The 15,870-nt window shown below is 44.7% G+C and overlaps 1 protein-coding gene across 1 annotated transcript in view; it reads right to left on the bottom strand.

The window, feature by feature from the left end:
- The window catches only part of DDX51 (DEAD-box helicase 51), a 151,691-nt gene that overhangs the window by 86,521 nt on the left and 49,300 nt on the right, over nt 1-15,870 (bottom strand). Inside the window, exons 5-6 of the mRNA XM_078667806.1 lie at nt 4,070-4,141; nt 1,943-2,049 (exon numbers count right to left, since the gene is read on the bottom strand). Coding sequence (XP_078523932.1) covers nt 1,943-2,049; nt 4,070-4,141 — 179 coding nt within the window. The remainder of the gene's footprint in view (nt 1-1,942; nt 2,050-4,069; nt 4,142-15,870) is intronic.

The raw sequence follows: 15,870 nt of genomic DNA on the forward strand, positions 1-15,870 counted from the left end.
CCAAGATGCTCCCACTTCAAAGTCAGTTATATTCGTAAAAACTGAATCTAGAATATGGCCCGCTCAATGTGTTGGAGCGTTAACTTTTTGTGCTAGGTTAAACATCATGAGGTCTTTGCAAACAGTTTGTATCTCCAATTTCTCAGTTTCATCAAAGTGTATGTTGAGGTCCCCTAGAACGAGGAGTTTTTTGTAACGTATCACTGTATGTATCACTTTTTCCCCTAGGCTAGTAATGGATTGGGTTTCTGGGCCAGGAGAATGATAAATTTTAAAAAAACAGCTATAAAGTCATTATCTGCTATGGAGAGCGTAAAAAAGAACCCCTCACATTTTTCTAGGTAGGCTTCCTTCATGCAGCATTTCATTGGTGATTTACAGATTATTGCAACCCCCCCCCCCTCTATGTCCAATCCGATCCTGTTTTGCTATCCCATAACCTTCCGGTAAAGCATTCAGGATATCTGGGGTAGAGCTATCGCTAAGCCAAGTTTCAGAAAGAAACATGACATCGGGCTTGCCTTCCTCTTCTTGTGTTTGTCACTTCCCTGAAGCACAGCCTCTTTACCTTACATTCTTTCATAGCAAAAAGAACAGATGATGGACGGAATGCTGAACAATGAAAACATTCACCCCCAGTCATCAAACAGATCTGGGTTTAATCCATTGTTTTTTTGACCACCACACCACGCCACCCCAGTTTGGACCCAGACATATGCAAATATGCCTAGACCCTGCTCCTCACATAACAGTCCAGCCCAAAACTGCCAAGTCAGGTCCTCCTTGGGCCAGAAACAAGCATCCTGGGGCCCGTTTCAGGGTACTATCCCTCCTCCATTGCCATTTCCACCCCTCCTTGCCTTTTATTATTTTTTGGGACATTGGTTTTCCCTGTTCCCTGCCTCGATGCCTCTGTTGCTCCCTCGTCTACCACCCACTGCGTGGTGTCCTCATGCCCCCACCACCCGCTCCTCAGTTGCTCCTCAATTCACTTGTGGACATTTAACCCAAATGTTTTTTTATTTTTTTTATTTAGGACTTGACTGCTGCCATTTCCTGTCAGACCATTATGCTGTGCAAAAAGATTATACACGCTACTAACATTAATTTTTATATATGGCTTCAAATAGCACCTGCCCAATTAAACCGTAGGAAACTAATGAAACTCATGAACTACATTTAAAATTATGTTTACTAACCCAGTGTGTAAGAGGTTTGCATGTTTGCATTACGGTTTATAAAAATTTCATATTAATTTCTGCTTTTCTAATTATTCATATAGAAAAAAAGTTGCCATCCCCGCATCATTTTACAAAATGGAGTGTTTGGGGTTGGAGGGGAGCTTGGTGGGTTCCAATATGGCAGAACTCCATCCGATGATTTCCTTCAGACCAGTTTTCTAGCAAAGTACTGGCGATGGTTATGCCCCCTGAAGAGCAACAGTCTTTTGTTGTGGAGCAGAGTTTGCCTTAGAGTGGGTCATGGGTGAGGTGTCACCCTCCACCCTGCGTCACTGGTTTTGTTGCAGACCCAGTGGTAGGCATGAAGACGTGTTTCATGACTACATCTGAACTCAAGGGTTCTGATGCCATGGTACGTTGTCATAGTAATAAAGAAGTTATACATTTTCTGACGGTTTTGCTGAATATCAAAGTACTTAACAAGCCGGAACTAAGCTCAAATGAGTGAAAGGGGAGAGGGGTTGGCCTAACGTCTCGGGCAGTCGACCTCGAATCTGGGGAACAGGGTTCGAGTCTCGGCAAGGACGCTGAACATCCTGTGATTCTGGGCAAATCATGTAATCTCCACATGCCTAACATAAATGAATGTGCCCTCATGTAATGCAACTGGTATTATGTAAATTGCTCTGATAGCCGATTCGAGTTAAGTTCACGCTATATAAAATTCAGTAAAAAAGACATAAAAAATCTAGAACACTTACGTTTTTTCCACAATGGTCTCCTGTTCCCGGGAAAAAGATTTTTGGCCAGTCACCAATACGACCTTTAGGCTCGTCCCATCTGCGTAGATGCTGAAGACCTTACCCACCTGCCAGACAGAAGAGAAAGGGAAGTCCAAGTAGAGGTTTGCTTCCTATTATCAGAACAGAACATCCTACACATCCTACAAACAACACATTAATTTGCTAAGGGGAACAGGGCGGCCAGTCTCCCAAAATAACCACACAGTAATTTCATTACTATAAGGAGGATCCACTGCTTCACCATCACAATAACCTCAGTTAAATCAGAAGATGGCTGGTTTTCAGGATTTACCAATCCCGGCGGTGGACTGGCCAAGGAGGAAATCAAGAACTTCTCGAAAGCCCGTAATTGCTGGGGCAAGGTTCAACAGCTAGCCTGGCCTGTGTTCCGAGAGCCTTCTAGAGGCCCTCTTCCTGTCGCAGCACGAGTCGAAAAGCCTAGGAGTAACTTTGATACTAATACATTCCTTTCCAACTAGGTTTCTGCATTGGTGTCCCCTTGCTCACACCATCTGACAATACTATTGAAAATGATGCCTTTCCTTAATGGGAATGGTATAAAAGGTCCACAGCAATCAAAAAATTATTTTTCGCAACTCCGTTAAACAGTTTCTTCCAGAGCTTCACTGGGCATACACACATTGAAATGTTTTCTTTACAACACAGGTCATTGCCTGGCTTCGTTTACAAAGCTTTTCATGGTAGAGGTGGCACTGCGGATCTTTTGAATGTTCTCCCTAACTAGGTTTGGTTGCGAGTTCCATAATCGTCCCACTTACTGTAAGCTGGCATTGGTTGGCTTACACTTTGTTTTCGTTCTGGAAGACAAATATTTTAGTTTTTATTTTGTTTACTTTCAATCCTGTGGTTTGCAGTCTTTTAGAGAATGGTGAGGCTTAGCTGTAAATGCAGTTCTGTTGTGGATAGGAGAACCGGACCATCTGCGTAGAGCAGGCAGCTGATCTTTGTATCATCCAGGAGTAGCCAGAAATCTGTTATTTTTTAAGCGACTGCTAACTTCTTTATGAGCTATGGCATTGTTCTTGACTCACTCCTTGCTTTAGTTAGAAGATATCTGACTCTGTTCATTTTTCTATAGTATTTTGTTTGAATACTTGCTCTGTCGTATACTCTGCTGATTACCTACAGCAATTCCCTATACCTTGGCCTGCCTTACTATTGTCTTCAAAGAATTCAGGTAATCCGTAATTAAGCAGCTAAGCTTGTGAGAGCCCACACAGTCAGCCAAGCATGTCTATTCCTCCAATACCTTCACTGACTCTCAATCAGATTGTGTATCCACTTTAAGATATTATGCATTGTACACAGAGTAATAGACACTCACCCTGTATTATACAAAAACGGATCTGGTCTTACCAGCCTTCCAGATTTCCTTAGCTTGTTTGTTGCCAAACCAAAAATGTACACACAAAAAAGGAAAAATAATGAATTGGAAGTTACAGTTTTTAGGTTTGCGCATCCAGGCAATGCAATGCTTTGGTGAATTCGCTTGTCTAAGCAAATTTCGATGCAACCTGAAAATCTGCTTGTTTTACCAGGCATTATGATCCTCTTGCATCGCCTTCATTTTGGCATTATATGGTCAGGGCAGTTTTCTAGTGCCAAGAAATCAATGATGTAAGAGTGCTTTATAAATTCTACTAACAGAACATAACATTCGACTAGACCTGAGGCTATACACAGTCTCTTTGTGGGTCTAATAATCCTCCCTCCATAGTTTCAGCCCATTCATATGCCCCAACGTCCCTGAGCTCCTATGTTTGCTACACCACAATTTCGTTCATAGGTTAAGATTTTAACAATGTACTGAGGATAACGAATACCGGTTTCATAACTCGACCATTTATTTTTTATCCCTTTGCTATGGGCAGAGATGTCAATTGCCATTAAATTGCTTTATGCCCCATGGTTAGTGGTGACAAGATGAGAACAGAAAATGTGTAGGCAAAAGAAAACATATATGGTTTTATTATGTTTGAAATCATCATATGGAAACCATGGGGGCTCCACATGCAGGGGTTCATCAATGTGGCATGATGAATCAAAGATAAATTTGCACCTTACCTGCTGCGCTAGTTCTTTGGTTGGTAGCACCACCAGGGCCCGTACACAACATACAACCCGTTCCAAAAGAGCCTGTTGAACAACAAAATAAAATTGTCATCTCAATCTGTCACTGTTGATTGGTAAGAATGATCACTTTCTTTCCAGAATCCCCATTTTAAATACACCCCTCTGCTCCTGTGCAGCTTGTGATAAATCAAAGCATCTAGTCACTTCCCTGCAAACCAACTCTTCTTAACCCCTTAGCTGCGGCGGCTATTCCGCCGCAGTGCTAAGGGGGAGGGGGGCCGCGCGGCACGCCTGTGCTTGTGACGGAACCGCTCTGTCACGAGCCTCGGGTGGGCTGTGCTTGTGACGGAACGGTTCCGTCATGGCCCCGCCAGCAGAATAGAACCCTCAGCGCAGGCGCGGAATTGGCGCCGCGCAGGCGCGGCGAGCAGGCCGTGACGGAACCGTTCCGTCACCAGCACAGCCCACCCGAGGCTTGTGACGGAACGGTTCCGTCACAAGCACGCAAGGGGTTAAAGCATCAACATAGCATGCGTTATGTGGATCACAAGAACAAAGTAGCACAATCTGTAAATAGCAGTACAAAATTGATTCTGGAAGTTGACATCGTAACTTAGCAATATCCCTACATGGCTGGAGTAGGTCACACTGAGGCACTGTCATCATCTTCGAGGTCGGGAGGTCCACAGGTATTACCACGAAACTGATTCCAGGCTCCCCATATTTTCCCCCATTTCTTAGGGCACCCTCGATGAATGAACACTGACTTTTCTGCCACCATTAGTTCGTCCATATCCCTGCACCATTTACGGAGGGTAGGGAACACTGCGGAGCCCCACAATAAAGCAATATTGCGCTTTGCCACCATCATACCCAGCATTACCCAATCTCGTTTGGCTGCCAGACATTTAGTAAACAGCGCCGGGGTTCTGGCGTTAGGGAAATGTTCATAGTTTGGGATATCGTGCGCATAACTGCTATCCAGTACCTTGTGTACACAGTCCCATAGAGTATGGTAGAATGATCCCTCACCCCCGCAGACAAAATTTGTGGGGGGCAGACCCTATTGTGAATAAAGTCGTTCTTGTGTAATATGTGCGGTGTAATATTTTGAGCTGAACCAGTTTCAACCTGGAGGATATCGCGGTTTCCCTGGGAGATGAGAGGGCCTCCTGCCATTCGGAGTCATCAAAGTCGCCTACCTCTCTGGACCATTTCTGCCGCAGCGCGGACGTCGCGTCAGGGTGATTGTTTATTAATTTCCGATAGGTCAGTGAAGTGGCCCTATCTGGCATGTGCTCTGTTAGAAGTCTGTCTTCTAAGGGGGAGGACTCCTGTAAAGCAGTACCTGGAGGTATGACAGATTGAAGTGCGTGCTTAATTGGAAGGTATCTAAACATTTCCTTTTGCGCCATTTCATATTGTGTTTGGAAGTGGGAGAAATCTACTACTTTTCCCTTTTTCCAAAGGTCACCCACTACTGAAATGCAGATGGCATCCCAGCCCTGGAATCCTTTACTGTTGTGGAGGAGGCCTAATTTATAGGAATCCCACAGTGGAGTCATCAGCGTAATTATCCCAGTGGATTTTAGACGCCGATTAGCTTTGTACCAGAGATGTACCGTATGTTGCGTGGGTCCGATTAGGTCCGCGGGCATACGACGGCCATATAGATTGCCAAGGAGGCCTCGGCTCTCCAAGTTGCGTCTGTCGGCGAGATATGCCGGCTCGGTCTGCGGAGCGTGCAACCAGTAGTTTATCTGCTTAGGATGGGCTGCCCAGTAATAGGCTTCTATGTTTGGAAGCGCTATACCTCCATCGTACCAATCCTTTATTAACTTATCTCACGCAATACGCGGTGGCTTCCCATCCCACAAAAGAGTGGTGACAGTTGCAGCTATAGCTCGAAAATAAGAGTCAGGCACCAGGAACGGTGTATTTTCGAGGACGTACAAAAACCGTGGGAGCGCCATCATTTTGTACAATGCCGCCTTACCCAAGAGCGTGAGAGGAAGTGTTCGCCAGATCTTAACGTCCCTTCGAAACCGCTCTAGGTGAGGATTGAGATTCAGGTCAAAAAAGTTGTCAGGGTCGGACGTGATGTTAATACCGAGGTACTTGAATGCTGTCACAGTAAGCCGCAAGGGGCAACTCGAGGGCAAGACGAGGGGGGGGGGGGGGACCAGTCAACACATGGAGGACGGACTTAGACCAATTGATATTGTAACCTGACACCCTGCCAAACTTTTCACACACGTTCAGGAGTTCTAGGATGGATTTCATGGGGGAGGTGAGGTATAGTAAAATGTCATCAGCATATAGGGAAATGCGGTCCTCCCACGTGTTGGTCCAAGAAAGTCCCTTAATCGAGGGTTCCCATCTGATCCATATTGCGAGTGGCTCAAGGATCAGCGCGAAGAGCAGCGGGGATAAGGGGCATCCCTGTCTTGTGCCGCGTCCAAGCGGGAAATCTCGAGAGATGCGGCCATTGGCCGAGACATGTGCCAGTGGCTTGTTGTATAAGAGGCACAATATTTCGGGCCGAAGCCCATATGTCGGAGCACCCCGAAGAGGTAAGGCCACTCAACGGTATCGAACGCCATGGTGGCGTCCAGGGAAAGTATAACAGAAGGCTCCCGGATATATGACTTGTGGGCCAGAACTGCATGGAGTCTGCGCAAGTTGAGGGCAGTGCTACGGTGCGGCATAAATCCAGACTGATCAGGATGTACTATAGAGGCAAGATGGGGGTAAGGCGCAGCGCCGGCAGCTTGGCTAGAATCTTAGGTTCTGCGTTGATCAGAGAAATCGGGCGGTAGGACGCACAATCTCCCTCTGGTCTGCCGGGCTTGTGAATCGCGACTATTGTGGCGAGGCGCTGGTCCCTGGCAACTCTCCCACCTCTAGGCTAGCGAGAAACATCTCGCGTAGAAAGGGTGCAGTCGTCTGAGCTGTCCGTTTGTACAGTTCAACTGGGAGACCATTAGGCCCAAGCGGCTTACCTGACGCTAAAGAATAGGTTGCAGATTCTAGTTCTTCTAAGGTGATGTCTGCCTCCAACAGGAGTGCCGCTTCAGGGGAGAGTTGGGGGATTGTCAGGTCTTTTATATAGTCATACGCCTCATCCGACGTATAGGTCGCCCGTGGAGCATATAGTTGTTCGTAATGATCGGCTAAAACGTCCACTATTTTGTCCGGCTTACTGATCACTGCACCCGTGGGGGACAACAGCTGCGGTATGACCCTATTTTCTCTTTCTTTCCTATCCAGCCAGGCTAGCATCTTCCCAGCCTTGTCACCTAGTTCGTACACTCTATGTCTAGTTGCCAGAAGGCCTTGCATCGTACTTTCCCGCTGGTATGCCACATACGCAGTTTGCTTAAGCTTAACCTCACGGGTGGCGCTAAGCGAAGGGTGCACAGCCTGTTCAGCCAGTGCCGAGTTGAGCTCTTCCTCCAGATTATCCAGTTCAGCCCGTTGTGATCGTTTATGACCTGTAATGGAGGCCAGCGCTTGTCCACGCAGGACCACCTTATAGGCCTCCCATAGCGTGCAGGGGGAGTCCACAGATCCTGCGTTTTCTTGGAAGAAGTGACTAGTGGTGGCCGTAAGGTGCTTCATGATAGGGGCAACATGCAAGAAACCAGCATGAAGTGGAAACATGCGCTTCCTAGAGGTCTGGTGATGTGTGTATTTCAACAGCAGGGAGGAGTGGTCAGATATGCCCCATGGACGGATTATTACTTCCTCTATACCAGGTAGGCCGTCTGCAGAAATGAGGAAGTGGTCAATGCGTGTATGACAGTCGTGGACTGCAGAGTAAAAGGTGTACTGCCGTTCGTTAGGGTGTCTGTGTCTCCAGCTGTCTGTGAGCCCCAAAGCATCCAAGAGACCAAGGAGGCGTCGCCCGCCCTGCACCCTCGGTTAGTGGGAAATCTGTCTCGAGAACCGTCAATTATATCATTGAAGTCGCCCCCTATGAGTAGTGTTGCAGTGGGTAGTGATAGTAGAAAGTTTGTTAGAGCAGAATGTGCCTGTGTGTGGAGGGCCGGTGGGACATACACAGAGACCAAATTGAACAGTTGACCCTCCCATTGACATGTAAGCGCCACGAAACGACCCTGGTCATCTACACGTGTTTGCTGTACCACCAGAGGGAACCTCTTCCTGACTAGTATTCCCGTACCCCTAGAACCTGAAGAGAATTCTGCGTGAGCTACCATCTGATACCCCCATCTATCCATGGCCTTGACAGTCGAGCCCGTTCGATGAGTTTCCTGCAGTAGGACGACCGCGGGGCCGCAGCATTTTAGATATTGTAAAACCAGACCTCTCTTCACCTTATCTCCAAGACCACGGACATTCCAAGATAAGATCGCCAGAGCTGTTTGGGGAGCACTGGGATCCTGCAAATTACAATCAGCCAGTCAAGGTAACAATCGACCACATTTCACAGATAGCTTTGTCCCATTCAGATCCCGCATTAAAAGGAATTAGTACCCCAATAACATCGCATGCTGCCAATACAAGAGCGTTATAAGTACTTTGGTTGAACATACGAATTCGTATCAATATCACTAGCAAACTGAACCTGCCATCTTGTCGCAAAAGTAGTATACATCTCATCACATCCTGCCATGACGTACATAAACACGAAACCAGGAACTACTGTGCTCCGCTGCATCACAACGTTTTCTTCATCAGCAGTGTTCAAACATAGAGCAAAGAAAACAACAAAACCCCAACCCTGGTTCTCACCCTCCCTGCTTGCCGCCCTGCTTAGCAGACCTACAACTGCCCGCCTCCCCAACTCAGCAGAGTGCTTCTGTCCCTCCCAAACCATAGTACTTGCTTGTCCGGGGCTGTGGGTCCTCGGTGCACTACTAGATGTATTTTTAACTCTGATAAAGCGGATATCCAACAAGTAGAGAAAACATCCTGGGATCTTTTATGGTAGAATCTGGGTACGCTGTAAAAGCAGTGGATGTGGTACTTAAAGCTGCAAGACGCTTGGCATGGGTAGACTGTGCTGTGAATAATCAAGCCAGAAATGCTCCCTGAAACCCATAGTTATAGCAACAGTTGAGGACAGACATTTCTCAATGAGAGAATAGTGAGAGGCAAGACTGGTGAGCAAATGAGCGGTTACCTCATGAATCAGTGTGCCTTGACACTAGAAGGTTTCAATTGGAGGAAAAGGGCCCAGGGTAATTTAAGGACTTATTCTGCAGCGCTTGTGCAACAAGACACTACCTCTGGGTAGCTTAAGAGGGTCATTATATGCACAGCCTCCATTTATCGCCACCCTCCACTTCAAACGACTTCTGCCCCACAAAAAAGCAATACTGGGATTACCATATAGAGGTGTGAGCAGTCTTACATTTCTGCCAAAGTACCCCTACAATCAGGATGCATTTCCTGTGCAGGCTGAAAAAAAATAGGACCAAAAACGCACTCAGATCAATTTCAAATTCTGCATGAAATTCAAATATCAACTCTTAAAATGGTCAACTCTTCTATGGCCTGCAATCCTGTGCAAAAATGCAAATCACTGCTGCTGGCCTGTCCGAAAACCCGACAACGAACCATTTTACAAACTAACATGATCCACTTCTGCTTGGCTCTCTTTTCATGGGAAAGCAAGGACCATGCCAAAGGGAAGCCCCCGCCACAGTACTGAAAGCATACAAAAATCTGTTTTCTGGCTTGATTTGTATTGGGGGAGTGAAGAATGTGGAACAGTCAAGGGGCATCGTCCATTATGAAATGAAAAAGCTGTGAGAAAGAGAGAAAGATATAGAGATGTCCAACCACAGAGGCAACTTCAAAATATCACGAAAAAGACAAAGCAGTGAACCAAGCAAATATGCAACGAAAGACAAGAAGGGCCAGAGAAAATGAAGCACAAAAACCAACCAATGAAGAGTTAAAGAAATTATCAAGTACACAACCAGCGTCTGCACCTCCAGACCACATAAGATAAAACCTATAACCTGGCAACAAAGATAAAAACGGAGGGAGAGAATGAGAATGCAACAACCAAAGGTGCACCAAAGTAAGAAAAAACACTGTGTCTCGAACCTAGCAGAAACATCTCACAGAACGCTGGAGCGGCGAACACGGCAAAGGTGCCCTGTGTCCCCACTATTATTTGCGCTAGTAACTGATCCGTGCATGCAGACTGAGGGGGGTCCTGTAACCCTGGGGGATTCCGGTGAGTAAGTAACACATGAAGATCATTATATGCAGAAGATGCTCTAGGCTGTCCTCGACAGATGGCTTATTCAGCTCCAATCCTATTGCAGCAATGGAGGAACATGGGAATATTTTGGGACCCTGTATCAACCGGAATAAATCTGAAGTGTTTCCATTGGGCTCCTTTAGAGGCATCGCTGGCTGACACTTCTGGGAATGTCACGGGTAAGATCAAGCTTCCAATATCTCTGCGTATGTATCCCACACAACGAAGCTGAAAGTCATAAAATGAACATGGGGAGAGCAGTGAAGAGGCTTCGGACCTCTATAAAGTTCTGGACTATGTTACCCTTGTCAACGATGGGTAAGGTGGCCCTAGCGGAGATGTCTTTATATACTACAACGTGCAAAGTTACCCGAAAGGTATTTACAGAGCTGATCAACTATTGGTGGAATTGATTTGGGCAGAAAAAAAGTTGAATAAACTCCCAACATTAAAAACGGGAATGGGAGGGTGGGGAAAAAATTAGAATGCTTCAATAGATCACCTACTGATGATGGGTAAAAGAGTACCAGCAAATATGCCATTAATTGTAAAACAGGTCTACGGAATCTGGGAAAGAGTGATCAATAAATTCTCAAGCATCCTCTATTTACACCGTACATGCATATCTGGACCATACTTCCATTTGAACAAAAAGACCAAAGTATGGCAGTGGACAGGCAGAAAAGTGGAGGATGGTTGGCGTTAGCAGATCTCTGCCCAAACAATACGTTTGTGACCTTTATAGAAGCACAGGAGACCTTGGGAATTAGATTAGGCCAGGTTTTACAATATGCTTGAATAGCGCACACATCCAGAAATATATGGCCCAAGATTACGGAAGTACCCGTACTGTGGTAGAGATGTTTAGCCTAATTGCAATATGCTGATAACTACACTATATAGGCCACTAAGAAAGGACAGATTCCTAATAAAATTAAAAGTGAAAACCAAACGGCAGGAGATAGCAGACAAAGCTATTGCAGACATGGAGTGGGATAAAATATATATGGGAACAAAACAGGTCTCAAGCAGTGCACGTTTCTAAGCTTATTCAGTGCAGGTATGTCCATATGACATATCGAACGACAATTGAGTAAAATGTATCCGGGGGTGATCTGCCAGATGATCCCAATGTCATATTGGGGAGGCTGATTTCAACATCATGTCATTGTCACATGGTACAGGAGTTTTAGACAGACGCATGAAATATACTCACACCGTACAGGCAGAACTGTGACTTGTACAACCACGCAATGATATTTGGACTCGGGTAAAATGGGTAGGAAATGTATAGGTTTAGGTACAGTACTCTACAAGAGGCGAATAGCCATCCACTTGCTGGGAGTTAGATTGCCAAATAGAGATTACTGGGTTAAGGATATGCTAAATTGGGCTACCGCAGATAATACCCAAATGAAAAAAGTTCGCCTGGATAAATAAATTGCTGGTGGCCTGGACAGAAAGGTTAACAGACTCTCTGGATACTAGGCTGCCTTGAATTGCTAGGCACAAGGGGCGATACGTGTAGGCTATTAATTAGGTGGACATAAGGTAAGAAATGTGAAACCATTTGCCCCAATATAAAACTGAATAGAAATTATCAATAAGATAAAACAGGTTAAAAACTATGCACAAGTGATCGATTATTGGAGGCAAAGATAGTACCTCATAAGTCCAGAACGATCATGAGGATGGATTGCTCACCTGTTGCTGTTTTGGAAAATAGAAAGGAGTACTGGACTGCGAGCACGTTGGAGTCGCTCTTCCTGCTGTTTTAATACTCCACTTCTCGCGGAACCCGCTCCGCGGGTCCCGCATCGTCTGTTGTCATCTTGGACTGCGCTGTCAGAAGTGCGCTGTGCTACGAAGCTAAAGTGTCTTTTAAACATTACTGATTGAACTCCTGGGGCGGTGGTGAGTGCAGGGCTGCGAGCGAGGGCAGGGGCAGGACTACTAGTCCCAGGAGCGCCTGACCCTCAGCATTTCCATCAGCTGACCCGCTCTCCCTGCCGGCTCCTCCCCCGCCTCAGCACAGTTATAAATCTCCGACTTGGTACCGCAACGCGGGAGCGCGCGGGAGCGCGCCGGGCGAAGCCCGGGACAAGGGCGGGACTGTCTGAGGCCGTCAGAGGCTGAAGTAGGCTGGGCTGGGCCCTCTCCCTTTGATCCTTGGTATCATTTTGTTTGACATTCCTTTACAGGCTTGTAGTGTACCTTAGGGAGTTTGATCAATTTTATCTTATGTAATCTTTTCTCATGACGGCTAAAAAACTGCGTTCTGGTCGTGTTCTAGTAGGGAAATCTGGGGCTAAAACGAAATCTAACCCTTTACGCAACAAAATTACGTCCTCTATGCAACTTAAAGGCCAGTGTCAGCTTTTCAACTTATGGGATAAAGGGAAAGACAAGTCGTTTGAGTCACAGCCCCCAAGCGAGGTTCCAGATTATAACGCTCCGGAGTCTGTTAATATGGTTATTAACGTTTCCTCTACCCTGAGTTTGGTTCCTAGTCAATCTCTATTAATACCTGCTAGCCCCGTAATAGTAAGGGGTTTGCCTTTGACTTCAAACGACTTGCAACTGAGACCGAATTCTCCTTCTGAGTCTTCGGGTAGTAAGGTTTTGAAACCCGATAGTACTGTTCTTCCTCAAGCGTCCCTCATGGAAGTTCCCAAAGTTATAGTGAACACTAGTCCTCTGTCAGTTTTGCCAGTTAATCCGCCCGTCCTAGAAAGGGATTTTACATTACCTGACATCGATTTAACAGCTCATAAGGATCGGATGACAGCCTTACAGGGGAAATCTAGGGGTATCCCAAATTCAAATGAAGTTATATCCATTTCAAGTGCGGGTCCACTAAGTAGTACACCCTCTGATAAATTAGATTTTTCCCTTGCTCAATTAAACTTTACCTCTTGTTCTGGCCCTATTTTGAACAACTTAGCTGAGGGGTCTCCAAGTATTGATGGGAAGTTAATTTCTAATTCATTATTCTCTTTGGAATCTATTTTATCTTCGATTCTGAGCCTACTTGAAAAATTTGTGGGAGGTTCTGAGTGCATTTTTGACACGGTAACTCAAATTTTAAAAGTTCTTTTGCAAAATAAGAATGGAGCAGTGTCTGATTGCCCTCCAACGTCTGCTACTTTGATGGAGATCCCCAAAAAAAGTTCTCCAAGTGCTCAAATAGCACTGGATTCAGCTCAAACTCCTCTCCTCATGGATGGCCAAAAAACAATGAATCCAGCAGCACTTCCAGCTGACCTTAAAATTTTCAAAGCGGTTTCTTCTGGTGCTAATTGTGTAGCTTCCATTAGTGATAAGATAGAGGAAGTTTCTACGTCCCCAGTCAACCATAAGATTGAAACACCCTCTCTTTTCCCTATATTTTCCTTACAGTCAAAAAATGAGGAGATCTGTATAGTAAATACTGGAATAGCTGACAATTTGATTCCCCCAAAACAAAAAAAGAACAGAATAAAGAAGAGAAAACCCATTCGAAGATTCTCTAAAAAAAGACAGAGAAAACTTCTATTTGATAAAAGTTTGGAACCAATTCTGGAAGATCCCCCTCAGGCTGAGCAGTCTTCTGCCTCTCAGGAAGATATGATTGCTTCCCCTAAAGTGGAACTTATGTGTACAGGACCAGGTCCCATAAGTTCCACTAACCCCTTCCTCCTTAAGGTCACTTCACCGTCCGTTAATCCTTTCCTCTCCTATCTCAACCCTTCAGCAAGGCCTCTCCAAGATGTACCCAAGGTCACCTCTCCTTCTGTTAATCCTTCCCTTTCCTCTCTCAATCCTTCAGCAAGGCCTTTCCAAGAGGCACCCTCAATTGTAACCATTCCTCCTAAAGAAAAAATAAATGTAGATACTCTGTTTCTTGATTTTTTTCCCTTATTTGAAACTGATTTAATTCTAAATAGATCTGCCTTACTTATTTGTTTCAAAGAGATTGATAGTTTAAAATTAATTCAAACATCTGATTTGGATGTAGTATTTCTTCTTAACTCTTTGATAGGGAGATCTACAAGGGTGAAATTCCAATCTAAAGTAGTGTCAAATCTTATTCTACAGTGGGCAGAGGAATTACAAATCAGAGGAATAGATATTGTGCCATACTTTGGGGAAAAACGAAATCAATGTGCTGTTCCCAATCTGTTATCTCCCTCCAATACGGGTTTGTTGTCATCGGATTGGTCTAGTTCTAGATCGGAGGACTTAAAAATATGTGTGTCCAGGAATGAAAGGCGAGTGTCATATAAAAATCCTCCTCTTAAACAAACTGTGAAAGATGATCAGTCTAAGTGGAGTTGGTTACCTGGAGTTTTAGCAAGTACATCTGCTTCCTGCCCCAAACCGCATTCAAATTTTTAACAAAGAGTTGAAGCTCATATCGTGGAATACTGCAGGCTTTAAAGATCATAAGGAGAAATTAGGCTTTTTGTATTCCCATAAGGCAGATATAATCTGTTTACAAGAAACATGGGTGGAAGGTAGATTAGCTCTAGAAAAAGATTATTTTGTTTTGGAAAATGGTGCAACCTCCTCTAGAAGAGGCCATGCAAAGTGAGGAATAGCATGTTTGTTAACAAATAGAATAAAATGGAATTATTCACATTATCTCGATCCAGGGAAATTGTTCCAGGCAATAACCTTAAAAGATGTATTTAAGGATTGCCCTAATACATCGTTGGTAGTGATAAACATCTATATTCCCCCAAATTGTTGCTATAATGATGGTCTAAAAACACTGTTCTCCTTTTTAACTAAAACGATGGATGCTTCTCCGCCTCCTCATGTATTAATGTTTGGGGATTTGAATTGCAATATATCCAATTGTGGGCTGGATTTATTTAGAAACAACCTCAGGGAGGAGTCTCTGAATATACCATCGGCCCAGTTCCCTGTCAAAGTTAAAACTAACAAAAGAGGTAAACTTGTCCTAGAAGGCCTACATAAAGTTGACTGTTTAATAGTAAATGGGAGGCTTCCCTCTGACACCCCGGCTGCTTTCACGCATAAATCAAATAAGGGAAAATCTATTATTGATTATGTTATGGCAGATTATGCCTTATTTTCCCAGTTGAAAAATATGAAAGTCAGAGTCTAATCTTAGTGACCATAATGCGTTGATGCTTATAGTCTCTGTCAGTCTTCCGAAAGTGGATTCTTGGAGTATGGATACGGATCTGGTGAATTTTGACTCCAATTCAGGGAAATGTTTCTGGAATTTTCGCTCCTTTGAAAGTTTGGTGTCCCTTTTGAATCAAACTGTCAAGAGTTTATCTCTCTGGGAAGGGAGAGAGCTGTTGGGATTTGCTAATTTTTTAGAATCGGTAATTTCCATAGCGGAAAAGAAACCCTATGTGAAAAAATCTTTTGCAGTCCCTCATCCATTGCGGGCTATAAATATAGAAATAAATAAAGTAATAAGGGGGCAATATCTATCATTTTCCCAAGAAGCCAAGCATAGGTTGTCAATTTTAAAAAGAAGGAGAGTTAGGCTTAAGGCCCGTTTAAAGCGCAATAAGGAAGATTCTCTTTGGAT

Source organism: Lissotriton helveticus, chromosome 11 (assembly GCF_964261635.1).
Source record: "Lissotriton helveticus chromosome 11, aLisHel1.1, whole genome shotgun sequence".
Lineage (NCBI taxonomy): Eukaryota > Metazoa > Chordata > Amphibia > Caudata > Salamandridae > Lissotriton > Lissotriton helveticus.